The 27,199-nt window shown below is 41.3% G+C and overlaps 1 protein-coding gene across 1 annotated transcript; it reads right to left on the minus strand.

The window, feature by feature from the left end:
• Positions 1-684: 684 nt before the first annotated feature.
• Positions 685-26,412, minus strand: abca3b (ATP-binding cassette, sub-family A (ABC1), member 3b). Its single transcript, XM_068579583.1, has 31 exons — positions 26,166-26,412; positions 24,909-25,008; positions 22,315-22,561; positions 20,011-20,135; positions 18,802-18,967; positions 17,898-18,157; positions 17,678-17,794; positions 17,224-17,344; positions 15,036-15,209; positions 14,755-14,936; positions 13,521-13,667; positions 13,244-13,373; positions 12,978-13,132; positions 12,512-12,667; positions 12,197-12,407; positions 11,863-12,013; positions 11,262-11,360; positions 9,965-10,163; positions 9,566-9,872; positions 9,217-9,490; positions 8,615-8,819; positions 8,281-8,500; positions 7,793-7,951; positions 6,996-7,168; positions 5,616-5,750; positions 5,311-5,505; positions 5,024-5,211; positions 4,753-4,923; positions 3,856-4,052; positions 3,513-3,586; positions 685-3,106 (listed from the first exon to the last, which is right to left on the minus strand). Exons 2-31 carry the CDS (start codon positions 24,960-24,962, stop codon positions 2,975-2,977), a joined length of 5,124 nt encoding a protein of 1,707 aa, XP_068435684.1. The 5' UTR covers positions 24,963-25,008; positions 26,166-26,412; the 3' UTR covers positions 685-2,974.
• Between the last annotated feature and the right edge of the window lie 787 nt (positions 26,413-27,199).

Genomic DNA, 27,199 nt, shown 5'->3' on the forward strand with positions numbered 1-27,199 from the left:
TGCACACAGAACAATTTACAATTTTATGTCATTTTACTCTACAGTTTGAGAAAATTAAAGACACTCAGTTCAAAATAAATCATGGCATTCCCAATATTCCAACTTTGAATACAGGAATTCCTTAAGTTTATATTAAACCCTGCTCTGTCCACGTCTACTTATTAATATATTAAAAAAGCAAAGTTAGCTCAAAATACATTTTGATACTCATAATCTTATATTTGAAAGTTTATATTAAACTTTCACTGGATTGATGTTCATGAGTAACACCACTGTGTCCATGTCTATTTTCATGAGATATTACTGTACACTTTTTGATATAATTAAAAAGGCAAAGTCAGGACAAAAGACATACGGATGTTGTTAATTTTCTAATATTTTAACTTATTGACTTAACTGATTAGGGGAATTCCTTAAAAGCAGATGGTATTTGTCACCAGCTGTTCATCACTCTCCAGACAGAGGTACTGTGCACCGTACTTATACCCATTCACTTGTAAGATAACAGGTTGACTCCATAAATGCATTGTCGTACTCAGAGTCTTGGAATTTTGTATTTCTGTTCAATTAAGGTGGCCTCTCAAAAGGTTAAATGATAGCACAAGAAAAGCATCACAAGTCATGCGACTAGATTCAAGAAAAGAGTCAAGTGTCACTTACTGTAAACAGTAGACCAGGCACTGGTATTTGCTACTATTTGCATAGAGCATTCTTTAATTTAAAAAGAATAGCGACATGTATACAGTTGGTCAGTTTCATGGTACATGTACAGTATACAGTTACAATGATGTACATTCCCTTTTTTGAATATGATACACTGTATTTCAACAAAACTCAATCCTTCAGTATCAGCAGAGCAGACCTTTCCATTTCAACGTATCGAACATTGCAATTGATTCAAGTCATACATGTAACGAGAAAAATAAATTGTGCAAATACATAAACAAATGTAACAAAAGTCTAAATTAGGAAGTTAAATCCTTTCAAGACCAATAAGCCACATATGTGTGCCTTTCTGGAATGTCAGTATCCACTTTTCTTCGCGCATACACATCTGTAAATCATACAAAGTAGTTAATACAGCTAATTACTGTGAGTGCTTTTTGCTTTAATGTAAGACAGTCAATACATTCGTATCACTTCTGTGAAGTCAGAGGGATTTTTCGAGAGTAGGAAAGTCATTTGTACCCTCAAGTTAATAATGTGATCACCGATTCATCTGAGAATATCATTTGGATCTCTAACATGGATGAAAAGCAGGAAACTGAGAATCCATTTCTTATCAATGTGTGGAATCTTTCTTTTTTTTTAAAAAACGTCCAATGTTTTTCTAAATATTCCTACAGAATATAGAATAATAAATGCTCTTCCAACGTCCTTTAAGTACAATCAAGGCTTAGAGACTGATAAATTGGACACACTCTGAAATGAGGTTCATAGTGGCACATCCACATGAAAGAGAACAAACATTGTGCTGACCATTCTTCCTCAGAACAAGGCATCTATTTAAAGTATTTTACTATCTATATACAGTTGTTGTTTTTATTGCATTTTCTTGCGTTCCCTGAAGGAGCAGCTTTCCATTAAAGATGACACCGCAGTTGTTTGTCGACTGCGCAATAACAATTTCTTAATTATATTGAGGGAAAATCATAGCATTGTTTTAGTGTTGTAGTCTGGATGAAATCAGGAATTATGTGTTGCCATACTCTGTACCACACTTGCTTGCACGCACGCACACACAGTGTGAAATGCATAGCAAGAAAAATACAAATAAATTACAAAACCCCTTAAAGGTTATTGCAGTCTTGCAAATTTTAGGCCCAGATCAATCACATGCAGTGGGATACGACTTGATTTCATGTCACAACCTCCATTTTTACTGGGACATTTGAACATAATCTTCTGCATCACACAACTGTTATTTCTTTCCTATAAAGCTTCTGTGTAAACTCTGATGGCCGGATATCCACATGGTAACACACACTGTTGCTGTACCTTGTTTGGCAGAAGAAAAAAAACCTGGACAATGGAGGCATATTGAATGTACCCAGACTGGACAAAATGTACTCTGAGGATTAATGGTCTTCTAGCAATCGTTTCCAGCTCGCTGCTCCTCCAGTATCATGCACTCTGTAAATCGTATTGTATACATGCATTCATTAATGTGCCCAAAACAATCTTTAAATTAGTAAATGTTCTGCTCCGGCCTGAATGAGCAAGTGTTGTTTAGTACCATGAACACGTCACAATATTTACATCTGGCAACATTATTAAGAGGCTCATAATGATTACCAGACATTTTGTATAGGGCAATATATAGAAACAAGAACCCTCATTAGTAAGATAAGGCGCAAAGGTGTGCAACAATTTCATACACATATCAAATGGAGTGGTTCGTTCTTTTGTGATTATCACAGAAAAAAAGCACAAATTCTTGGAAACATAATCAATCAAATCATAAATAACAAAAAAAGACAAACTGTACACACAAGTGCACACACATGAACCCAGTCACACACAATTCAGATTAGTTGTAGTATCCGATGAGTGCGGTCATTGTCTTTAACGTCACTGGAAAGGTGCAGCACTCTGAGTTCATTCATTGGTATAATCCTGATCCCACATGCGTCATGGTCCCAATTCTCCTACTTCCTTCATCACACAGCAACAATAACAACATCATGAATGACCCAACAAAGACACACAGACGTGATTAAGTAGAAATGCTGAAGTTGATGTAACTGGCCCAGTGTGTGTGTGTGTGTGTGTGTGTGTGTGTGTTTTGGTGGTCAAGGTAAAAATGGAGCTGGAGGTCGAACCGGCTCCGGCCTGTGTACACACTTGCTGTGTAACCGAGGCAGGTCATTGTTTCATGGTCCTTCACACATGTACACAGGTCGTTCACACGCAGACACACAGACACACAGCACTGTAGAAAAAGGACAATGCATGGACAGATCCCTCTCTCCACTTACTTCCTCCCACTCTCAGTGCAGTGCTGGAACTGGGCAAAGCTGAGGAACACCTGCTCCAGCGATATCTGGCTCACGCAGTAGTCTTCAATCTGGTATTTCTCTTTGGCTGCCTCCAAAGTGCCAAACACCTGGGAAGTAGATGAGGATAGGAAGGGAGGAAACACAAGTGCATCTCCTGTGTTATCAAAGACTTTGGGCCAGCATCACAATTTAAAGCTACAGTCTGCAACTTTTGAACATTGAAAAGACAAATAAATGCATGTTTTTTTCTGCTGTGTGCACACAGCTACTTACATATTTTATTTACATCCACTTTTCCTTTTTCAAAGCAAGCTTGTCCGTGTTGGTTTGGAGTCTATACCATGACCAAGCTACTATAACCGTGCTACTTCTGCCACCCACGTGTTTTACATATGCGATTAAACATTGTGTTTAAGCTATAAAGCATATGAGCATTGCTGTATCCTATTCTGTCCTCTAGAGGGCGCCCTAACATAACAGAAAGGCAGAGATAGTCCTGTAGAGATAAGTTACCTGGGCCCAGGTCAGTGTTTTGTCAGTCAAGTGATAGTGCACCATTCCCTGGTGCTCATCCTTCAGTTGACTTCCTGTGGTGGGAGAAAATTAAAAGCGTTAGATTAGTTTTGTTTCAGATCACTTTAACAGCAAAACACCTTTAAATATTAATGTAAGAGAGAAGAGAAACATTCATATTTATATTCAGAAAAAAAGGTTATCTGCCCGTCCACGGGTAGAATAATAATTATGTGACAAAGTTAAACATAATTAGTCATGTTCTTGGTTATTTTTATTCTTACTGTGGTAGTAAACAGATCTGTATGGTTATCATTGCAAATGTTAACTGTATGCTTCTGACCTGGGAAGGTACTTTCGATGAAGTCCTTAAAAAGCTGCAGGTCACTATCCTCGAGCTCGGCCTCGATGTGTACTTTCGCCAGCAGGGTGTAGCCACTGCCAAACTTGCTCTTCAGGTGTTGGGGACTCCCGAGGCACTTGAACTGACCGTTGACCATAACTGCCAGCCGGGTGCACAGGGCCTCACACTCCTCCATACTGGTGCAGGAAGATATCAGGGAGACAGGTAAGAGTTGTTAGCGTCGTCATGTCGTCTCCCTTAATGCATCAAGATGTAGAATAAAACTTCTTTGAAGATGTCGTGGAAGGAACATTGGTGGAAAGAAATTGGTAATCTTGAGAAACCGAACAGAGAAACCCAACCCAGTGTGGTCAACTCTTTTTCAAGGAAAGTTAAAAAAAAAAAAAAAAAAAGAAGTAATAACTACTTAACTATGAATACGTTTTGGTTGCAAAACATACTTAAAAGTAAAAGTATCATATAATATAACTTGATTGGTTTCATTGTCTAAATAGAATTTCAAAATGTGGGTGATCGTTTAAAGTACTTTATATACTTCTGGGTAGTTTCATCTTCAATACTGCATCATATTTTCTTACGCTCATAATGTTTTGTATGTAAAATAATAACAATAATGTGTAAATATAGCTAAATGTAAAGTAAAAAGTGTAATATTTTCAGTGGAGGAATGTAAATCAAGATCATCCACTCAAGCCCTGTGCTGAAGTCAAATTTTAAGGATTCTTTACTTTGAGTAAAGGATATGACTTTTTTCAACACTGATTATTTCATTCTGAAATAAACTTAAGTAGAATTACAACAGCAGAAAACGACCTAACAAAATGTACAGCACTCAAGTAAATGAACCACTGCTGATACCGAATAAAACTAGCTCACCTATGAGAAGTGATGACTATGGCCTTCCCAGACTCCCGTGTGCGTGTAACAGCATCCCACAGCAATCTCCTGGCCACTGGGTCCATCCCGGTCGAAGGCTCATCCAGGAAGATGACCGGAGGCCCACCAATCAGAGCCATGGCCGCACTCAGCTTCCGCTTGTTACCGCCGCTGCCGATATCGAAGATGACATAATATTTACATACACCCGTTCTAAAAAGTGGAGCAATATTCAGGCAAAGATGTAAATCGCTCCCAACATTCTCTCTACCTGTAGCTGCGGACCAGTTTATCAGCGTGAGGCTCCAGCAGCAGCGACCTCAGGACATTCTCCACACAGCCAGACACATACTTCTCTGGTATTCCTCGGAGTCTGGCATACATGCTCAGAGTTTCTCTGCCTGTCATGTGGTCCAACACGGCGTCAAACTGTGGGCAGTAACCAATGCGCTGCTGCACCTGCAGTCAAAAGATACATTTTCTCTTTTAAATCCGGGCTTTTGAAAGCAGTGTGGTATCACTGTGGTTTTCTTTCATTCCATACCCCTCTCATCTTACCTTTTTAACGTCCCTCAAGATGCTGTATCCATCAATGTAGGCGTCCCCGGAGGTAACGCTCTCATCACATGTCAGCATCTTAAAGGTTGTGGTCTTGCCTGCCCCATTGAAGCCCAGGAGGCCGAAGCACTCCCCCTTCCCTACAGCGAGAGACAGCCTGTCCACAGCCAGAAGATTCTCACCGCTGCTGTACACCTGAGAAGGAGAGATAACATTCACCTCGTCATATGCCACTGAGGAAACGCCTCTGAGTCACACAGCTTTCAACACTGAGGCAGGAAGGAAAAGACTCTTGTGCTACATACCTTGCTGAGCTCCTGCAGTATGAGAGGGCTGCCAACCATAGACTCCACCATTGGCTGGCACTCCAGGACCCTCTTCCTCTCGTCAGCCACGTCCCGGTCCTCTGGGAGCAGTGCTGCATCCTCTATGAGAGGTAACTGATACGCACGTAAACTTATGAACAACCAAACCAGAAGAAAAAGAGACTCTAGAGGATGTCGTAGGTCCTCTGCCATCAATAGTATAAACATGCATTTTGAAAACAATTAATTATAATACATATAAATATGTAATCGTATCATATTACTATAATACATATAATACTAAGAAGTAGCCGTGATAGGAACACAATCAGGCATACATTGTTTAATGTTATGACAAAAAGAGCCTGCGGAAATCGTAACATCAACCTTTAACTCCAACTCCCATCATAAAAGGTATTTAGGCCTGCAACAAAATTTTATTTTTTATTATAGATTCATCTGCCAATTATATCAATATATATTTTAATAAATCATAAGAACGAAAAATGCCTTTTTCAATTTTCTGAAGCCAAAGACGGCGTCTTCAATTTGCTTTTTTTGTCTAAAACTCAACAAATAACACATTTAAATTCAAATTCTATAAAATAATTAAAATCCATTTATTCTCACAAATTAAAAGCAGAAAAGGCAATGTTTGGCATTTAATAAAGTCATAATTTAGCAATAAATGCTTTTCAAAACACAGTTGCACTTATATGATACGTAACTCTTAAATGACGTACAATCCCTATATTTAAGTCCATGTGCTTATGGATGCAGAGGTGGTTATTGATGTTGAGAAGTGTGAAATAACACCTCGTTAAATCTTCAGTGTGGCTGCAGCTCTGGTGCGTAAGGCGTTATATATGAAATGTATCCATTTTGGAAAAGACTCGATCATATTTACTAAAAAATAATTTGATATAATAAATCAGTATGCAGGGACATCTGCACTTAGAGGGAAGATAATTTAGGGTATTTATTTCTGCTCCGTTATTAGTCTCATGCTCTAATAGCCTGTGAAATGCCTCTTTTGTGGGAGACCAATGTTGATAACTACCACTCATATAAACCCAAGAAGTAGCATGTTTCGAACTGTTTCGTGAAAAGATACTTCAGAGATAAAGTTTCCTTTTCATGAAGCGTCGTCTACTCCCTGTGCACGGATTAGAATCTGCACGATCATCGAGCCTTCACCAACCTCTATTCTGGTTATCTTCAGTGACTTCTCTTTTTTTGCATATATTTAACCACGCTTTGAAAACAGTTCCTCAGAGAAGACTTGCTGCGCAGTGTATGCTGTGCTTGTTGGGTAATTTCTAATGAAACTGAAAAGTTCCCAACAAAGTACACTGACACCTGCTCCCACAATCCATCTACCTGTTTGCGTCTTTTGCCCAGGGAGGCGAGGACACGCCGGAGAGTGTGGACACACTGCAGTTCGATGACGAACAGCAGAACAATGCAGACGACACCCTGCAACGAGAAGGCCACAAGGAAGCGGCCCACACCAGGCTCCGACATCGAGAAGTAGTTCATCTGGTATGTGATGTCTAGAACCAGAAGAATACAGAGTTATGCCAAGTAAATTAAGCATAGATATGTAGGGTTTACACAAGAAATCTGAACATCTCATTCGTGTTTAATTTGGTGATTTTAAACTACAAATACAATTTATAGTCTAAAAAGTCTTTAGTTAAATCATTCTGGTGCATTACGTATGTCTTTTGAGCCCTCTTTGTTCTCTTTACTTTCCCTTTCAGGAGGATTCGCTGTGCGCTGTCCCCGTTACAAGAGGACCTTGTGTACCGTCAACTACACTCAACTTGGAGCGAGCAAAAAAACCTTGAAATGTGTTTGGATATAAAAAACAAGTAAAAATTAACTTTTAAATCAATCTGTTTCATTTCTGTTTGAACTAGGTATTCTTTGTTGAAAGAAATTATCTTAATCCATCGATAGGATACGTAATTATTTATATAATCACTGTCACTACAAAAATAAACCGCCACTGCCTGTCATACTGGCACCCACATTATGACTCATCATTATAATTACATCTTCGATATCATATATCTCATTAAATGATCAAAATAAAGTGTATTACCTCTATGTAAAAAAAAAAAACACATCTTAGACTTCTTAATTCTCTCAAGCTGCATTTCGGCAGTACTTACTAAAAGCCTTGCACACCGAGCGGCTGACTGGACTCGAGGTGCAAAATGAGATGAATTCGTAGTTCTGGTAGAACTGGCTGAAGGACATGCCCAGGCAATAGTTTGGAAAGATCAGGAAAACCTTATCCAGTATGTGCGACAAGTTCTGCAGTTTCAACTCTGGAGAAGACAACAAGAATGGTTATGAAACATTTTCTTTCTTGGATACATCTCCCCCGATTTTTCTCTTGATTGTATTGTCAATTCCTCATATTCAGTACTGGTCATCACTAACTCCCACATTGACCTGCTGAGTCTTTGAACAGCCAATAGTGTCCTCCCTATCATTTATAAAGCCCACTCCTCTTCACACAGGCATCTAAATCAACCAGGACAAATATTGCAGAATTGTATTCAATGAGCCAAACATAAACACATTTCAAATCCTTAGCACTAGCTTGTAACATATTGGGCTGAGCATAAAACAAGAAGCCTGTGTGTCCCCTCACCTGGAATGGCCATGATGGTGACAGTCAGAAAGGTGGCCGTGCCAGAGATCATGTTGAAGATGGTAAGGCGTGTGTAGGCAGAAGCAGCAGTGGAGAATAGGAAGCTGAGTAGGTACATAAGAGGCACAACAGCCCAGCCATACAGCAGCAGTAATAGCAACACATCTACCAGGTGGTTGTTGTCCACAAAAGCCTTGATTCCGAATGCCTGAAATACCACCTAAGAGAAGGAAACAAGTAAAGACAAGAGACTGTACATGTATATTCATGCATACTGCAGTATACTGTAGTGTCAGAACCTTTATTATAACAAGAAATCAGATGTCACACTGACCAGCATAAGGAGACATGGCAGCAGGAAGTTGACCAGATCCCACAGCAGCGCAGAAAACCAGAAGTTTGACAGGTAGACGCCGCTGACCTTCTGCACATGCTTGGACTTAATAGAGGACTCTGTTACGAGCAGGAGGGCAAATGTGCTGGACAGGGAGGCCATACCGTACATCATGTTTATAGCGATGATGAAGCCCGTCTTTCCCCTGCAGATGATTAAAAGGAAAGAGAAATGAGAGAAAAAAAGAGGAGGAGGTGAGAAATGACAGACGAACATAACTGCTCCTTTGATCTTTACCTGTTCAAATCCTCACTGCTTATAAGATTCCTAAATGAGTTTTAATTTAAAATCAATAGTAATTGACCTTTACTTGTCAGTATGATGGCTACACAAAAAGAACTGAGGATTAAATCGATATCAATCCCTTTTTTAGTTATTTTCTTTCCCCTGAAATAGTTTCTAATTTGTACTTTACCATCTGAGAGACATAGGACTCAGATAAGTGGTGATCATTTACACCGGTTAAGTGCAACAGAATTGACGGACATGCTTTCAGGAAGGCAGCACATGCAGCATGAATGCGGATCCCTTTGAAAACTCACTCCCTGAGCTGGCTCTGGGCGGTCTCAGACAGGTTGCGTGGCATTGGGTAATTCCCCGTCTGGATGGAAGCATTCGGCCCCGCTAGGAGTTTGAACAGAGCATTGTCCACCATCATGAGGGCTGTGGCAGGTGTATGATAGCCCTCGTTGTTGAAGTAGGCGGTTGCTTCGACAGGTCGGCTGCTGCCGTCACGGAAAGCAGCACCCACCACGCAGCGCTCGTTAAAGCTGCCGCCTTCCTCCTCTGCCTGGGTCAGGATGTAATCTGTGAAATCTGACGGTGAAAAGTGGGCGGATGGTCAGTAAATACTCAGCTCAGCAGTAAAGCCTGTCTTTTTGCGATGCCTACCCGTGATGTTGGTAAGCTGACCAAGCTGAGCGGAGAGTTGAGAACTGTATGTATTGGCCAGGGCAGCAGCCAGGGGCCCCGACCCAGGCGGCAGAGCCACAGGCACCTTGGTGGAACCATAGCGTCTGAGTGCCAACCTCAGTTGAGGGGCGTCTTGGTGATTGGGGAAGGAGCGTGCCACAAATAAGGCCAAAATGGTGAAGACTAAAGGGATGAGGAACTGAGCCACCATCACCTTCCAGTTTCTCCAGCTGTACAGCGCCCTCTTTAGGAACATGGCGTAGAACTGTTGCAGGTGTAGTCTGACCTGAGGGGAGATCAAGGAGAAACTGAAAGGTGAGCCACATGATTTATATGCAGAAAACATAAAAAGCAACCGTTTGCTTCCTCTTATCTCACCCCGGTGTTCAGCTTGATGTTGGAGCAGTCCTCTGAAATGAGTGTGCCGCTGTCCGTGAAGTCCGTGACATCGGTCATGCCGCTGATGCTGCTGGCGTCATCTGTGGTCCAGTCATGGGAGCGTCTCTCGTGTTGGTACTGCAGGGCTGGCAGCTGGATTGCCTGGATGTCCAAACTAGAATCCACAAGCTTTCCCACCCTGAATACACAAATCAACATGTGCTTATCCATCAACTTACTGAAAATCGGAAAAACAGAAAGAAAAGGTGCCTTAAGTATGAAGTCTTCACTTTAGCCAGGAGGTTTTGTAACGTTATGAATTCCAGGATGTAAAACTCTCCAAAATGGAAATAGAGGTAAAATATAGATCTACAGCAGCTCTTTTGCATCCTCTCTATTTTCTTTCCTTTAAGCAGCTCAGTAAGGTGAAGAAACACAGTGCTGCTTGCAAACAAAAATATTTCTCACACCCTCGTCTCCCCAGATAATGTGTGCATTTGTGAACCCACATACAGCTTCCTACAAGTCCATAGGTCTTTTCTTTCTATACCTCTTTCCTGTGAAATAAACTAGAACAAACTAACAAAATAAGATATTGGACAAAAGTATTATTTGTATGTCACTATGATAAATTAATTTCACAGGATTCGTCACAGATGTTTTTGATTGTAAAAGATCATTATATAGTATTTAATTTGAGATTCATTATTTCAAAAAAGGAACAATAATCATAAAAAAACATTAATACTAGCAGTCTTACTCTTTAACTGAGAAGGCGTTTTACTTGACTACAAAATACTGTTATGACTCAGAGCCGTGCGTAACAATAACGAACGCCAGAAGGAAGCTAAATGACCAAATGTTCAAACGGCAGCTTTTCTTGTCATGTTGCTGTCATGTTTGATGTGTGGTGTGTAAGGTGTAAGGCCAGAACACACTGATGGACTCTCGGTGTGATTTGTAAATAATGAGGCCTGTGAGACAAACATTTTTGGCAGCGCCAATTACAATGACATCCACTCCTCATGCTAGTTGGAATAGCATGAGGTGTTAGCTGTCTGCTCCTGTCTCTCTCCTGCTTGTTACCGCCGATGCACATGTCAAGTATACAGGGAGGCAGAAATAACTGCTCAGGAGAGAAGACAAACACATCAGCCATATTTTTTTTAATCAAAATATCTCTTCTTGTGTGTCATCTCTAGCAGTGCATCGCTGCTTAATTTAAAAGGTGTCTCGCAGCAGGAGAGTTAGTGCTTGAGTCAGATCCTACAGAATTGAAATGTAATATTTCTCTGACCTGAGGAAAACCTCCTCCATCGTGGTTACTGACGCTCCGTAGCTGGCGATGCCCAGCTCCTCTCTGTTCATCTCCAGCTCAGCAAACAGCAGCTCAAACCTGTGCGCAAACACAAAGTGGACACGCACATTACACACTACATTCGCAGTGGGGCACATATACAGTATAGACACATCAATGTGAGTGTAACACTGCATCATAATGCTAAACAAAGAACAGTAACTCAGGTCACTGGGGAGTCCAAGTAAGTCCAAACAGGATGTATGGCTATAAAAAGAGTCGGCAAATGAAAGGAAAGAGAAATCGAAAGGTCGTGGTAAAATAAGAGATGGACTATTTTTTTATATTTTCCACAGAGATTCTAGTTTTTTCGGATTGCTCACAAGAAGAAAAAAAGAAAGTGTTTGATGCAAACAGCGGAAAAGTACGTTTAGTTATTATAACCATTAATCCAGAGTTAGTGCAGGTCGGACCCTTTCACGGAAGTCGTCGTTTAGTCACCATGTTCAGCAGGTGTGATTTGGGGTCTTTCTACCCTTCAGGCCACCTCACACTTTCCACTGTGTCATTGTGAATATGAACAAAGATGCGACTGACTCACATGCTGGTGCTTTCTTTGGGCAGGATGTACGAGAGCTCAGCCCCCGCGCTGCTCTCCAGTGTGGCATTCGGAACATACATGTGGACAAGGCGGGTGATCTCGGACACGTTACAAAGAGCATCCTTAACGATCACCATGTGGTAGCCAGCGCCTGGTGAGCGGGAGAAAGGAGGCCTGTATGATTCATTGTAACAATGATGTAGTCAAATGAAGTTTCAATTCCCCTGAATAGAAAGCATGAAAAGCCTGACCGTCTTTTATTAACATGCTTAGTACATAGGAGGCAAAAGAGTTGCATCTCTCTGCAGCTACTTCCGCGCCACTGTTCACTGACCATATTTGTTCTTGAGGAAGAGTGGTGACCCGATGCACTGCAGCTCTCCTCCTGCCATGATGGTGATGCGGTCGCCGAGCAGGTCGGCCTCGTCCATAAAATGCGTGGTGAGCAGGATGGTGCGACCGCGCTTCTCCCCTTGCAGGAGGTCCCAGGTGGCACGCCGAGCTGAAGGGTCCATGCCTGATGTGGGCTCGTCCAACATCACCACCTGGAGGAGGATCAAGTTAGAGATGAGAAGATGAGACGAGGTTGACGTGGAGGTAGGAAGGGACAAAAGGAATGACAGTGAATAACGCTCATGCACTTCTTCACCTTGGAGTCTCCAATGAGAGCAATGCCAATAGAGAGTTTTCTCTTCATGCCGCCAGAGAGGGTCTTGGAGCGAGCCTGCCGCTTGTCCTCAAGGTTCAGGATACGGATGATCCGGTCCACCTCATCAGGAATCTTGTTCTTGGAGAAGCCTTTCAGCTGGATATCAAGCAGATAAACACACAAATAAACATTCTAAACAAGTAAAAGACTGCACATCTATAGCAAACCATTTGTAAAGGTAGTATTAAGGTTGTATTTATGGCTTTAGATTGTACAGGTACACCTGCCAAAATGTCTGTTGTGTATTTATGATACAACAATGTGAACTTTCACTTTTGATTCATAAACCCTCTCTTTCAACGCTGAACAAGCAAAACATTGAACTAATTAGCACTTGACAAGAACAAAGCTTCAGCTGAAGTGTACGTGTGGGTTTTTGTGTACAAGTGCATGATTGCGAGAGTACCTGAGCGTAGAAGAGCAAGTGCTCTCGGACAGTGAGGTTATCGAACAGTACATCGTGCTGGGGGCAGAGTCCCAGACTGCGGCGGATCAGAGCCATGTCCTGACAGATGTCGTAACCGTTGATGTAGGCTCTGCCGCTGGTGGGAGGAAACAGACCTGCACCCACCCACCCACACCCACACACAGGCAATCAGTTGAGTTCAGATTGTTTAAGAGACATTTGTTTGATTGTGCGTGTGTGTACATGAGTGCATTTCAGCTGGTTACCTGTCAGCATGGACAGCGTCGTGGTCTTCCCGGCACCGTTGTGTCCTAGCAGTACCGTGATCTGTCCCTCAAACATGTTCACCGTGAGATCCCGAACAGCCTGCCGTGTCTTGTTGCCCACTTTGAATTCCTGTCGAGTGGATGAACCCAAAACATTTACATGAATCACCTGAGCAACTAAAAGTACGGTGGCAGAGTGAAACTTGGAAACTTGCACCATCTGCATCCTTTTTACATTAAGGGGACATGTTGGTCCTCTGGGTGTTTTGCTGCTCACCTTAGCGAGGTGTTTAATCTTGATCCCGGAGACTAGTCCAGCTGGCTCTTCTTCCATAAACTCCCCTTTCAGGGCCTTTTCTGCATCCTCCTCTTCCTCTTTCTCATTCACCCAAGCCATACGAGGGCTGCTACACCAGTATGAAGGCTGATGGACATGAGGCAGATGTGGGGGTTGAGAGATTTTATCATGATTTTTCACTGAAGCAAAAATAGTTACAGGAAGGGAGCAGAGGAACAATCATTCATGGATTGGCATTAACATACCGTGCACTCTACGTTAGAGGAGATTGTTTCAGGCCCAAACCTCCCTCTGGTGTGTGTGTGTACTGTATTTATGTTGGCTGGAAACTCAGACGCTTCCTGTTATTCCAGCCAGCTGAATCCATAGACTTCCTCTGGCCGATATGTTGTGACCTTAAGTTTTCCTCCGTCACTATATCAGAGCTACATTCACTGAGTGCAGCAATTTCTTGAATCTTCACCTCTTACAGGAGACCTTGACCTTGCAACTACCTGCTGGTGCAATAAGTGCTGAACACCCACTTGAAGCATTTGTCGACATGATAACGTGTTTTTTTTACTGTAAACCACAAAGTAAAAGCCACATCACAACTGGGTTCAATCCCCGGTAGCAGAAGATCAGGCTCGTACGTGCATTTCAACATATCTCACTGGAAATGTCCTTTTTTGCTGCAATAGAAGTATTAAGAACCATAATCCTTTTTGAGGTTAATGAGCGAATGTGGGTTAAAGTATGTGTTAATATGCCTCTTTGCAAAAAAAATATCAACCCCACAAGTTTAACAGGTGTACTAAGGCAATATCAAATAATCAATACCTATGGTTTGAAATGTTACAAGCATCACTACACTAAATCTGTTGAGCTTTGACAGTATGTGTTACTGCAACTTATAACAGAAACATAAAAACAACTGACATTGTTTATAATAGAGAAATATGATTATTTGAACCAACCTGATGATCAGGCAATTTTTTGTTTATACACAAGTTCCCCATTTTGTGTTTGAATGTTTTCAAAACACTAAGTGACACTGCAGTAACGAATAAAAGGCAGTGTGAGAAGGGACATTGTTATCAGATAACCCCAACGATCTGAAACATCGCTTCTGAAAGCACCATATGTTCATACTGTCCTCCCACTAAGGCAGCTGTATGTTGTTGCATCCCCAGTAACTGTGAGTGTGTGAGCCACCCATAGCTTTAAAACATACCAGTATGAAGAAGTAAGATGGTAGAGGCACTCCGTACTCTCCAGGAAACACGGCCTCTACGTACCACGCCACCAGTCCGTAGAGCACAGCGTCAAACAGCAGGAAGCACAACACCTGAGCCATGGAGAAGTCATCATCCACCGTCACAGAGTCAAACAAGTTGGACCACTGGATCCCCGTTCCTACAGAGGGGAGAGGGATGAGATGAACGTTTGTTTAGATGCTCTGTTATACAAAAAGGAGCTGAGAAATTCACTTGAAATCCAACCTCAAAGCCCTACCTTTGCCTTCAAACATGCCTATGAGCTGAGCTCCCATGGCCATGGCCACATTGGAGATGAGGCAGGCGGACACCTTCTGGGAGTGTGTCAGCAAGTCGTAACGTGGCCACAGGAACAAATAAGGCAGGTAGCTCAGGAAATAGATGAAGCCGCCCGCCGCTGCCGCCACATTGGCTGAAGTTCGAGAGGAAAGAGAGATGTTGAACAACGACAACAACAACGTACCTTAGAATATCAAATTGAACAGCTCTCACCACTCTCTGTTGTCAGTTACAATAGTACATTGTTGTGCTGCTAGACAAGGTCTCACACTCACACACACACACACACACACACACGTAAATTACTATATGAAAAACCTTTTCTGCAAAACCCATTTGCCTGATTGACATAGTACGTCTGTGAGTGCTGTGCAAAGTGAGCATTAGGGAGAACAAATGAGAGATGGTGGATAAAGGGGGAAAAAAAAGTTAAGCACTGTGCATGAGGCGAATGAAAGGCTTTCAGGGCCATTGTTGCTTCCATGTCTGAGCAGCACAAAACACTTCTCAAAAGAGCAATTGTGACAGACAATGTGACATCTTGAGCTGGTGTGGAACACGCGTTGACTAAACGCTATTATGTTCTTATAAAAAGTACATCAGTGGGTGGGGAGAAGTACCCGGTCAGATGTTCTTTTCTGTTAGTTTGATCTATTTTCAGAAAAGACCCTCATTGATGCCTCTTTCTTGTTCCATCTATGAATCCTTATGTATAAGGGGAACCACTTTAACCTGGTCCGGGTTCCTTTGTCATACGTCTCATCTATGCGTGTTGGCATGTGTGTGTATGCATGTACAGAGTCAGAGGAAAAACCACATGGTGACGCAGTTGGTAAAGCTCATGCTATCTGTACGTTCAGCCCGAATTGACACAATTTCAATGACTTATGTCAAGTTGTCAATAATTTATGGACCACAGACAGAGTCGGCTGAGGAAAGACAAGGAAAGCAGTAAAAAGGAATTAAAAAAAACGGACAAGATTCTTAAAATGTCATTGAAGATACTTTAGCTCATTATTTTAAAGGCAAATAGGAAACCTGTGTCAGAAGTAATTGCATTACTCTGAGGACAGAAGTACTTAAACTCAGCCCCTGTGGACAAAAGTGAGTCCTAATCATGACCAAATGTAATTAAGTGAATGTTTCTTAAGATTGAAAAAAAAGAAAGAAAGAAAAGAACTGCAGCAGCTTTTCTTCTTCCCGGGGTCGACCAACTAGACTAGTACATAGTGGCAATAAACAAGACAATAACAAAGTCCCACAGCCAATAACATAACATAACAAAATATTACAGAATAAACAGACCCAGAATAAAAACTCACAGACAAGACAAGCTCCTGACAATTCAGATAATCTGACATTTGAAAGCAGTCTGTTGCACTCCTGTGTCCCCAGTTATTGCAAATCATACATCAGCAACAAGAACATGAAAAACAGCCTGTGTCACTCAGACAGATCCTCCACAGCCACAAGATCACCATAATACAACTCACATACAAATGTTGCTATACACTAAGCCAAACTAGTTTTGACAATGTTTCTCTTGTTGAAAGAAGCTTCTGTGCACCTAAGCTGCATAAAAATGAGGCTGTGAAACCCGAGCTGCTCTGCTCTACACTTCCATTCAGAAGCTGGTCTGAAAGAGCGCGACCACGAAGACGGAAAGAGAATGAAACACGAGAAAGGAGAGGTGGGATTTAAATAGTTTTCTTTAGCGGTTGAAGATGGACAGACAGAGCTACGAACTACTTCAAACACTAAACGTCCTTTTTAAAGCATATCTCTTCACCAAGAAAAAACCCAAGACACCAGCAGCCTAAATGGACTCTATGTTGCAGTGATGACATGACTTTCTGTTCCCTCTCTCAGAGGATCAATACAGACTGTACAAGCTGCTTTGCTGAGTTTGAACATGTTTTGTTTTTTTATAGCTGATGGGCCTTTTATTGCTGCATCTATGTTTTGAACTCACTAAGAGGGAACAAAGCGAACAGTAGATACTTTGACCTACATCTGAGAGTCCTGTTTTCACAGCATCTAACCACACATACAGTACACAAAGGGGCTGCGAGTCAAACAGTAACATACTTATTATTATGCATTGTTAATTCAGACAAAGAAGCGCATACACACACACACACACACACCTCGTGAGAAGAAGGCACTGATCATGAAGCTGAAGTTGATGGTGGCCACAGTGAAGACGAGCAGGAAGACAAAGACCAGCGAGGGGTCACTGTAGGACAGAACTGCTCCGTAAGGTTTCACCTAAAAGAAAAAACAGATAGTTCCAGTGTCCAGCTTTGATGTGATGGGCGTATGCACAGCCCCTTAATGAAAAATCAACTAAGCTGCGGTCAGCAGCTCCACTGCTCAATTTATTGCTCAAATTATATTTTTCACTCTTTTTTTCCTCTTGGTTTCAACTCACTGTATGAAGTATTTCTTTGAGAGCTACAGCTAAGTGACAAATTTGTACTCTAAATAAATAAATGCTGCAGGTATTTCCACAAAAAAAATACTACTTTAGATAATGGTATTGTTTTACATTCGACTTCTGTGATGAACTTATAACTTGCTGGAGTGTAAACACAGACTCACCTGGATACAAAGGAGCAGCGTGACAAAAAAGATTGAAATGGTGAGAAAGAGGAAGAACAGGAGAAACCAGGCGCTCCAGTGGAGCCAGTTGCTGAGACCCATCATCCTCATGTACTCCTGAAATGAATGAAAAGGAAAAAAGGTTGACATTCAAGAACAGTTTTATGACCTAATTTCAACACCCATAGAAAGCGTCCCTTGTAGAAACACGTGAACACACCTTGAGCTTCCTTTCCTTCTCCTGCACCACAGATCGTACTATGTTGAGGGAAGTGTAGGTAAAGCTGAGCACCAGCAGCAGGGGCAGTTGGTTCTGAATAGCCAGGATGAAGACGTCGTAAATGAAGGCGGGGTAAGGAAACCGTGACAGGACCACGCTGATCTGAGGCAGCAGAAAGGCAGCATAGTTGCTGTCGTAGGAGCGCATGATGGCTTTGTCCACTGCATGCTGTACAGCCAGGAAACCCTCTCGATAATAACCTTAAAAAGGAGAAACATACATGCTAGAGAAAATAGGTTGTTTTTGTACATAGTTACGCATATCACAACCCCGCTGTCATTCTAACTTCCCTCTAAAAGTTGACATGAAAATGGGAACAAAAGAGACTTATAATGCATATTGAAGTTGGAAATCTATATTTCTATATCTAAAAGCTCGTCAACTCTAGTATGCTCAGAGGATGACTTCATCTTTTGGAGCACGCATCATTAGGCTCTCGACTTTACGTTGCCCAACAAATGATGCCAGGTCACAATGCATCGTGATTATGCCAAAACAAGACGTGTGGGGCCGTGGTTGCCATGGAGACACAGCCTGGGAAGCGGGGCTCCAGAGATTGTGGACCATAAGTGCTTTTCATCAGTCATAAACCTTTGTTTTAGCAGAAATATAAAACCCGTTTGACATAATATTGTGGCTGCTTAAAAGGACTAATGCTACTCTGGGTACCTTCCTGAAGATATGTCTTGTTTTTTAGGAATATTGTACTTCTCTCATGAAGGTTTAGTAGCATCAAAGCAAATATTTTCTTTGTTTTCTTTGGCGTGGGGGGAAAGAAGAAGCGGGAAAGAAAGATAAAGAAACTACATCTGGCAGGTGACACAGTCGGCGGCCGTGTTCTCACCAGGCGTGCCCCCCTCCTTGTCATACTGCTCCCTCGGTCCCGGCAGCAGGAAGAGGGGGAAGAGGCTGAGCGTGTGCCAGTCGAGGTCACTGTTTGGGTTCAGCTCCACCCTCTCCTTGGGGGGCGCGTAGCGTGGGGTGAAGCTGAAACGCAGGTGGTAGCTCACCTGTATACAAGAGTGCAAAAGGAACAAGAGGAGCGGATATCTGTATCAGCTTGGCTTCTGAGTATTACCAGTGCTGCTCATTTTGTCCGTTTTATTGACTGAGTGAATCAGCTCGGCAATAAATGAGAAGACGCACGGAATGAACGACAGAGTAGTACAGGGCAGGATGCTTTAAATACATCGTCCACGTGTGGACATCCGTATGAAACATTTAGGGCCTGCTGTCATTTCATTTTACAAAGTGATCATTTGTTACTTTACAAAAAACCTTAAATATTACATTTGTGCAGTATAATTCATTTACCACACATAAACCTAACTCAGGGTGAACAAGCTCAGAGTTGATTGATTAAACTCTTATCAGCTGTTTTGTAACCGAAAACTCAGAGTTAATCGTCACAGGGTGAAGGGTGAGGTTTAAAGTAAAGTAGCAGGACAATAAAGTAATAAATATCAATAGATGATTCAGCAAAACACTCTCTCTCCTTGATTTACTCTTTTTCTAAGTGTCTTGCCACCGCTGGCAATGAGAATTGTCTCAGAAATCTTCAGCACGATGGTCGACGTCGAGGGGACGTTACACTACTGCTGAGAGTGCATTTAATATGGAACTTTATTGAACCATTGAATCAGCGCAAACAGCACTCTGGTAGTTACAATCATGTAACCTATACTCTGGAGCTTTTTTATAAACCTGATGGGCTTGTTTGATCGTACAAGACTCTTGTGTGTTTAAACTACCAGCTGGCCAAAACAAACAAAAAGAGCAGAAAAAAGTGCCTGAACAAGTGCAAGTGGGAACACACTGTGTCAATTATTAAATACTCCTTTCACTGATATCAGTTCAGTCATTGTGTTGCATCTTTTGCATGTGTCCAAGTAATTATGTTTCTTATATTACGTATTAAAAAAAAGCACTATTTACCACTCATGTCGTTTCCCTGACACAATTGCCAAACAACGCAATGCACCGCTCTTCAGGTGCGAGAGTCAACCTGCTACAGTGAGTTTGCGTGTGAGTGTGTGTGTGTAATGCCTTTAACCTTCAGGGACAGAGGTTCATCATGGGTGAATGGGTGCTCAAACACCACAGCAGCCAGTATCCTTCCTGAGCTGGAGTTGCTTCTCACGTAGTCCTCAAACTTCTCCTCTGTCTCAAATCTAAGCACTGGAAAAGAAACACACACACTCATTAGCAACGTGGCATTCATCTCACGTTCGTCCGTTTTAATGGCTGTCTCATTGCGAGACCTCGGTGCCCGCTGCTCGCACGGTCAGACAGGAAGTCGGTCGAGATGCTGTCAGCATACCGAGTTCTCTGGCCAAGATTATCAAGACAACAGAACTTGATTTCTCAGAAGGCATTGTTCTATTCCACCTATAGAGCACTCGTAAATCTTGGTCATTCTCATAAAATAAACACTTAGAGGCAGCTGTAGCTCAGTGGTGAGCATGCCCGTCTTTCGAAACCCGGCTACGCTAGTCCTTCACTTGACTACTGCTTCAATTGTTTGTAGTTTAACACAGTTTTTCCCAACAAGGGGGAATTGTACTACCTTTGCAGTTGTCACATTACTTAAAAATAAATTTAAATCACGATTCGCTCAAATTTATATGTATCCAGATATTTGCATAGAGGGGGAAAATAATACTCAGGGGGAGACAGAGAAATTGTTGTGATGCTGATCTTTCAGAAGTTTACTGTCAGAATAATGAGCAAGCTATCGACACTGGCAAATACACAGCTCCAATCAACCCCAGTCGGCTGTAACACCTTAAAGTCACGCGTGGCAATTGAAGAGTACATGAATATCAGTTAGCAAGCGAGCAGATAGTCAAATAAATAAGCTAAAAGTGACAGATATGTGGTTTAATTAGTGAGAGAATAGGATTAAAGTTTTCTTCTTTTTTTTTTAAATGGTTAAAATCAGGGAGTGAATATTTTAAACAATTAGTCACGTAATGGATAAACAGTTCCACTGGTTAGCTAAAAATAAAGGCAGGCTGAAAAGGTAAAATACAAGGAAGTTAGCAGTAGAATTAGTTGAATAATAAGAGGACAAGAAAAGATTACATCTTTCACTGATGATTTAAATCATTTGGTTTCACAATTCACTATTTCACAATACACCCAGCGGGCGTATAACAAAGGGGTTTCAACACCTAACATCTTCACAACAAAACCTCCTTCATGGTCCCGGTTCCACAGTTCTTTTGTTGTTTGTGTGAAACTGTGACATTTAAAATATCTCAGGGCCTTTCCTCTGTTCAAGAGAGTCGCTTCATTTTTGGTGGTCTTCCATGTGCATTAAATGTTTAAATTCAACCTTAATCATCCCCCTCGACCTTTCCCTCTGAACACGGAGACCTGCTAAATTATTCATTAACAGCGGAGTTGGGATCTCACACAGCTGGGTGCGCGTCGACCTGCAGGTTTACATATCCGTCTACCTGATGCTACGTCTCTGCCTTCAGCCTCACACTACTGCTATGCGCCCATCTCACTGATTGTCTGTCGGCGAGAGAAGACAAACGTGTAAACAAACGTCAGTAAGACCTTCTGCAAGGTTATCTGAACAGCTGGTCACGCAGAGGTGTGTGAATTAAAAAGAGAATGTTCTGAAAGGAGGGTAAAATATTACAGTGTGAGCCTCATGTCTTTCCCTATCTAAACTCCCAGTCACACAGCCTGGCACAAGACAAGAGAAGGGTGCGGCCTGTTGCTCTCATGAGGGCCGTTTCTAGAGAAACCCGTATTCACACCTCTAGACGGACTGACAAATTGTTGTCAAGGCTGTGGTATTTGTTTCACTGGTTATACTGGTGGTACTAACAGCTTGAATTGGGGACGTAAACATGAGGCTTTGCGACAACAGAATTAAAGTTTTGGAAGCAACCCATCCCTATATTTTTGTATGATGACAAGTCCTTACACTGAAAGGACTTGTCATCATACAAAAATATAAAGGCTGAAAGGCTATTAGTAATATCAAACTAACTTTGGCAAATTATTTAAGATTTGGGGTCAAACTTGCTCACTGAAGTTTAAAGATGTTTTATGAAGCGGTACATTCAGAGAATGGACTTTTACAAAGAGAATAGTTTGACATTTTGGGAAATGTACGTATTTGCTTTTAAGCTAAAAGTTAGCAGATCAAAGTAATAGATCGATACCACTTGCATGTCGGTCTCGTAAACATACAGCCAGCTTCCTGCTAACTTAGGGCTGAACTAACTAACTAACTGTTCTGCACAGAACCCCTTTAAAAACATTTTGATCTAACGCGTTTGTAGGTGAGCGACAAACAAGCCGACACTGTTGTGCTGAACCCTCAACCAATACCCACCTGAGGACAGGTGCAGGTGGTCTTGCACATCTTGGGCCACCCGCCGCACCGCGCTGGAGTTACCGGGCACATAGGCGAGCTGGAAGCGCGCCAAGAAGTGTATGGGTAGCTTGTCAACGGCATAGCTCTGATAGATCGTGGCATTTGGGTAGTCCTTGAAAGGAACCTTTTGACGCAGCACGATGAGGATGCCAGAGAAGAGCAGGGGCAGGAGTATCTCCACCAGAGTTACCAGGATTTGACGTTTCTGGAGAGCAAGAATAGAGTTAGTCGGAATGAGGAAAGGAAAAAAAACTAGCCGAAGATAAAAGAGTGAATGAGAAACTTGGGGTTTAATAAGGGAATAAACTGATTTAAATGTAAAGAGATAAATTATCATTAAATATGAGGCACAGACTGAAAAGATATTAAGATTAACTATTTTAATTACCCAATTTTCAATATGCTTTAAAATTGTTTACTACATGTAAATTTCAAATACAAAAGGACTTGGACAGTGTCATGACATTACAGTCAAACTAAGATGGGCACCAATAGCAACCTTTCCCTCTCAGAAGTCATCTAACATATAACTTCTTGGAGGAATAAATATGAACCCAGAATATGAGCCCAGAATATACATGTTCCCTGTTTCTCCATGTTTATAAAGGATGTTTAACTAATGAATACATTTGGTCATAACAATATCCACAGCCTTCAACCTGGAGTTGAATGTGTGGTGAGCGTGCTTTGATCCGATACTACCTCATATCTGAACAATAAAAAGGGGTTGTTCGATACATGCTCTATTTTATGTATAACACACTCGGCAAAGTCAGGAATCAAAGTGAATATTGTTCTGTTATCAGTAGTGAACTCCCAAGACATTACTCCCAGACTGCTTCATTCAATACGAGCTGCTATTGTCATTGTTTAGTTTTTTCCAACAACTTTCAAACATATTTTGTATGAATTCCTTTTAAAGCTTTTAGTGATATGCAAAAACGTTTGTTTTCTTGCCTCCCAATACGGTTCAGACGACCATTCGTTTTGCTCTTGTTAGGCAACACGGCATTGTTGAACAAAGAACAAGCTCAGTGATTACATTCAGGAAGAGAGCAAACACAAGTGTTTGCAAAACCTGCTGAAGCTGAGCTGGAAATATGTCAACATGAGCTACATTTTTGAGGAGTAACTAAAGTAAGTAAGTAAGAACACCAAAGAAAAAACAGCATGGCCCAGAAATAAAAGGTATTTCAATAACTGGTTTTACAACAGGCATTTACAGGCCTGAAACACAATGTCCACATTTTGCTTGAGGAAGTAATGCATTATATTTGTTAATGCATTAAAGCAATTAAGATGCAATCTTTGAATATGTTCTGCAGCCAAGATGGAAAATAAAAACCAAGATGCACAGGATTCTTTTCCTGTCTGGTCCTAATGAAGCCCTTTTAGTCCCTCGACAACTACAGCTGGAGCAGAAGGGAGTGGATAAAGCGTGGCGGGGCAACAACTTCACACCAAGCATGCTATGCAGCAGATGGGCGATTACATTTCTGGAGAGTTGCAGCATTGTGCAGCCATCGACTGGTATTAATGTTCAAAACTATGCAAGCTGCCATTCAGAGCAATAAACACTGGCACTGGTGAGAGTAAAAAATAAATTTGTATCTTCTGCAAGCTGAAGACTGACTGACTGGATCAATGAATTACATTATGGGTCAAACCTCAAATTAGTCCTTCTTGGATATGTTGAGCTGTGATCAGGTGGTGTAACCAGTAAAACATGTTTAACAACGTTGAAAAAAGTGAATGTGTATCTCCAGTATTTGCACTCTCAGCCTTTCCTTTTTCCTTAAATTGTATGTTTATCTGTTTTTTAAAAACGCAATACAGAAATCATTCACCAAAAAGATAGAGGTCAGTATCGACACTTGGCGCTATAGTTACATAATGTCTCATGATAAAGTCACATGATCTAATGTCACAATTTAAAAAGTAAATCAAAAACAATAATGGTATGTATTTAAACAGTATATAATAAATATGTAGCATGTGTAAATATAATTTAGTTTTCCTTTTATGTATTCCTTTAATGCTAATTTTATGTAATTTGCTCTATTTTATGTTGTTGATATTCTATTATTGTTTATATGGTCTTCTGTTTATACATTTTCTGTGTGTGTAGCGTGGAGGAGCCTACAACTGCATTTTATGTATTGTGGCCATAATGAATCCTTCAAAGAAAGGTACACATTGTGATTTCCCCTGAAAAACTGCCATAAAAGGCTTGGAAAAGCTTGTGACAGCTCCCAACATGTTGACCAAGCTCGAACCGGTGTCAAAACAACAGTGCAGGCACTCGCTATACTGCCGGGGTCAAGGCAAACAGTTTCCATGTTGCTTGCTAACATCATCAGTCAATGAAAATATAATTTTAGTCACTCCACTGTATTTATGACGTCCCATAAGCCTATAACTTAGCAAATAGTGTCATGCAGGCCTTTGCTCAGTAAACACGGATACTTCTGACAATTCACAGTTGCAAACAATGTCAGGACCCAAAAAGGACACGTACAAGTCAAGCGTAGATTCACCTCACTTCAACTCACCTGCTGCAGATAGTTTTTCCACAACAGCAGTCCAAATTGTCGCGCGATGGCCATTTTTGAGCGGTACACAGAACACGGTCAAGTCAGCCTCCTACAGCAACTGGAGATGGAAAAGCAGTGACATTTGTAGTCTTGAGTTAAAGCCCAATAAATAATTCGGTATTTAAAATGTGCAAGTTGGTTTCTTAAAGCTTAGTTATGTTTTCAAAAAACAGCTTCCCCCCCCCACAGTGATGATGACCGTAACAGTTTTGGATCTCAGTTTTCTTTCAACATAACCAAACAAAACAAAGGAGAAGTGAGATTGAGCGATCAACGGTATTATAAGATGGAAACAAAACAAGTTACATGTGATGAAATTATTACAAAAAAAAGAAACACAGGGGTAGGGAAACAGGTCTAAGTGCTACAATTAAATAAAAGGGTTGACGCCAGCAAGGAAATGAGCTCAGTTAGAAAAAAGAAAAAAACAGACAAATAAGGAAAAGATTGACCAAAAAAAAAAACAGGCCATTGACAATCACATGCTGAACCAGTCACAAGCCAATGGTGATTACTGTTTCAGAGACAGACAGACAGACAGACAGACAGACAGATAGACAGACAGATAGAATGGCTGATCTAACAGGGAATTAACTCACATGTCATCAGAATATGAACTTTTCCTAATACTTCCGTAGACAGCGTCACCTACCAAACTAGCGACAGTCCAAGATCAATACATACTTGCGTCGTGGGAGTCTGCAGGACTCTTTCGCCCCTAATTGGAGTCCCATTTCACAGCATCGTTAATGTAACAATACTGGTCATACTGGACCTGGCTGGATATCACACTGGTGCCCTTCATCTCTGAGTGGCTGCATCACTTTCATGATTTATCAGGGCTCAGTGTTAGTATTATCCATGTACTTAAAATCAGAAGACCATGTGCTGAATACTTTCTTACCGTTTCTCTCAGTGTATTTGTAGCAAACAATAAGGCCATTACAGACGTGGAGCTTTTCCTTATTTACCGGAACCTGCCTTGCCCTTCTCTGATTGGTCCAACGAAACCGCTGGACCTTCTGATTGGACAATCGATTTGTCCGTCAATCCATAAGGATCCTGATGAATGCTAATGATGAAGCGTAAGGAACAAAAGCTGGGTGTTTTTCTAAATATAACGCGCTGACTCACCGAAACTATACAACTTTACACTATACAAATCATCACCTGTCTCCGCAGAAGCAACTTTAAGACATAAATGGGTGAAATTACCTCAAAAAAGCAGTTTTTGCCACATTAACTTTCCCGATCTGCGGTCACTCGTCCTATCGAAGTGAAAACAATTCCTCCTTTTCTTGTCTTAACCCGAGGAGAAAGGCATCACTGCGGGTTTCTTCCTTCACCAACAGCGTCGTGGCTCTGCCAGTATCAGCGAAGCCGAGGACGTCAGCAGCCCGGTGCCTTTTACCCCTAGTCTGCTACCTGCTAGCGAAGCGATGACATTGCACCAGCTACTGTATTAGCCCGTAAACTCAACGAGCAAAACGCAGCTCACGTGATCGCATTGGACCTGAGTCACGTGATCTCAACAGCTGGGCAGCGAAAACAAACAATTTTGTAAATATTTACATTGTTTTAGACATTACTGTGTTGTAGTCATTAATATATATATATATATACACTTTTTTCTTTCTCTATAACGATATCATACTTCCAGGTTTACAGTACAATAGTATGGTCGTAGTTTTCAACCAGTGGCATTGTAAGTAAATCAATGTGTCTAGACCAGCAAAGCCCTTGTGACATTACAGTCAACAGGTTTCAAATTAATGAATTAAGTGCCCACCTAAAACATTGTGATGTTACAAATAAGTCTGCACACAAGTCAATTTTAAACTGGCAGAATTTGCTTCTGTTTATGGCCTAAGATCCCACTTCTAAGAATATGATGCCAATGAAAAGTACAATTAATGTGTATAAGTCTATTATTAAGATGAGACAAACAGAACAGGCAGAAATGCTAAAATATTGGTGTCTATGCCAAGATATGAAGACGGATAATGTCATTACATTTAGTCGACGATTAGGATGTGCAGGGAACAAACAGTAGAATAGACTAGTATATATACTCATGCCATAGTTTTTTTTATTCCAACACACCGCTTGCTATTTAAAAATGCTTTGGTTTGGCTACCCCAGCTCTACACACAGATCTAAACAAGAATCAGCTGAATGGATGCAAATTAAATGTCATGACCTTAGACCCTATTATAAAACTTAAAAATGTCTAGATCCAAGTTTCCTCA

This window comes from Clinocottus analis, unplaced genomic scaffold, assembly GCF_023055335.1.
Source record: "Clinocottus analis isolate CAN_PGR_092001 unplaced genomic scaffold, fCliAna1.0.p SCAF_16, whole genome shotgun sequence".
In the NCBI taxonomy this organism is placed as follows: Eukaryota; Metazoa; Chordata; class Actinopteri; order Perciformes; family Cottidae; genus Clinocottus; species Clinocottus analis.

Coding starts and splice junctions, on each gene's coding strand:
- abca3b (XM_068579583.1), bottom strand. CDS start 24,962: ATGGCCATCGCGCGACAATTTGGACTGCTGTTGTGGAAAAACTATCTG. Junction 7,952..8,280: donor CACCATCATGGCCATTCCAG/GTGAGGGGACAC, acceptor TGTCTTCTCCAG/AGTTGAAACTGCAGAACTTG. Junction 5,212..5,310: donor TCTTGAGGGACGTTAAAAAG/GTAAGATGAGAG, acceptor TTTTGACTGCAG/GTGCAGCAGCGCATTGGTTA.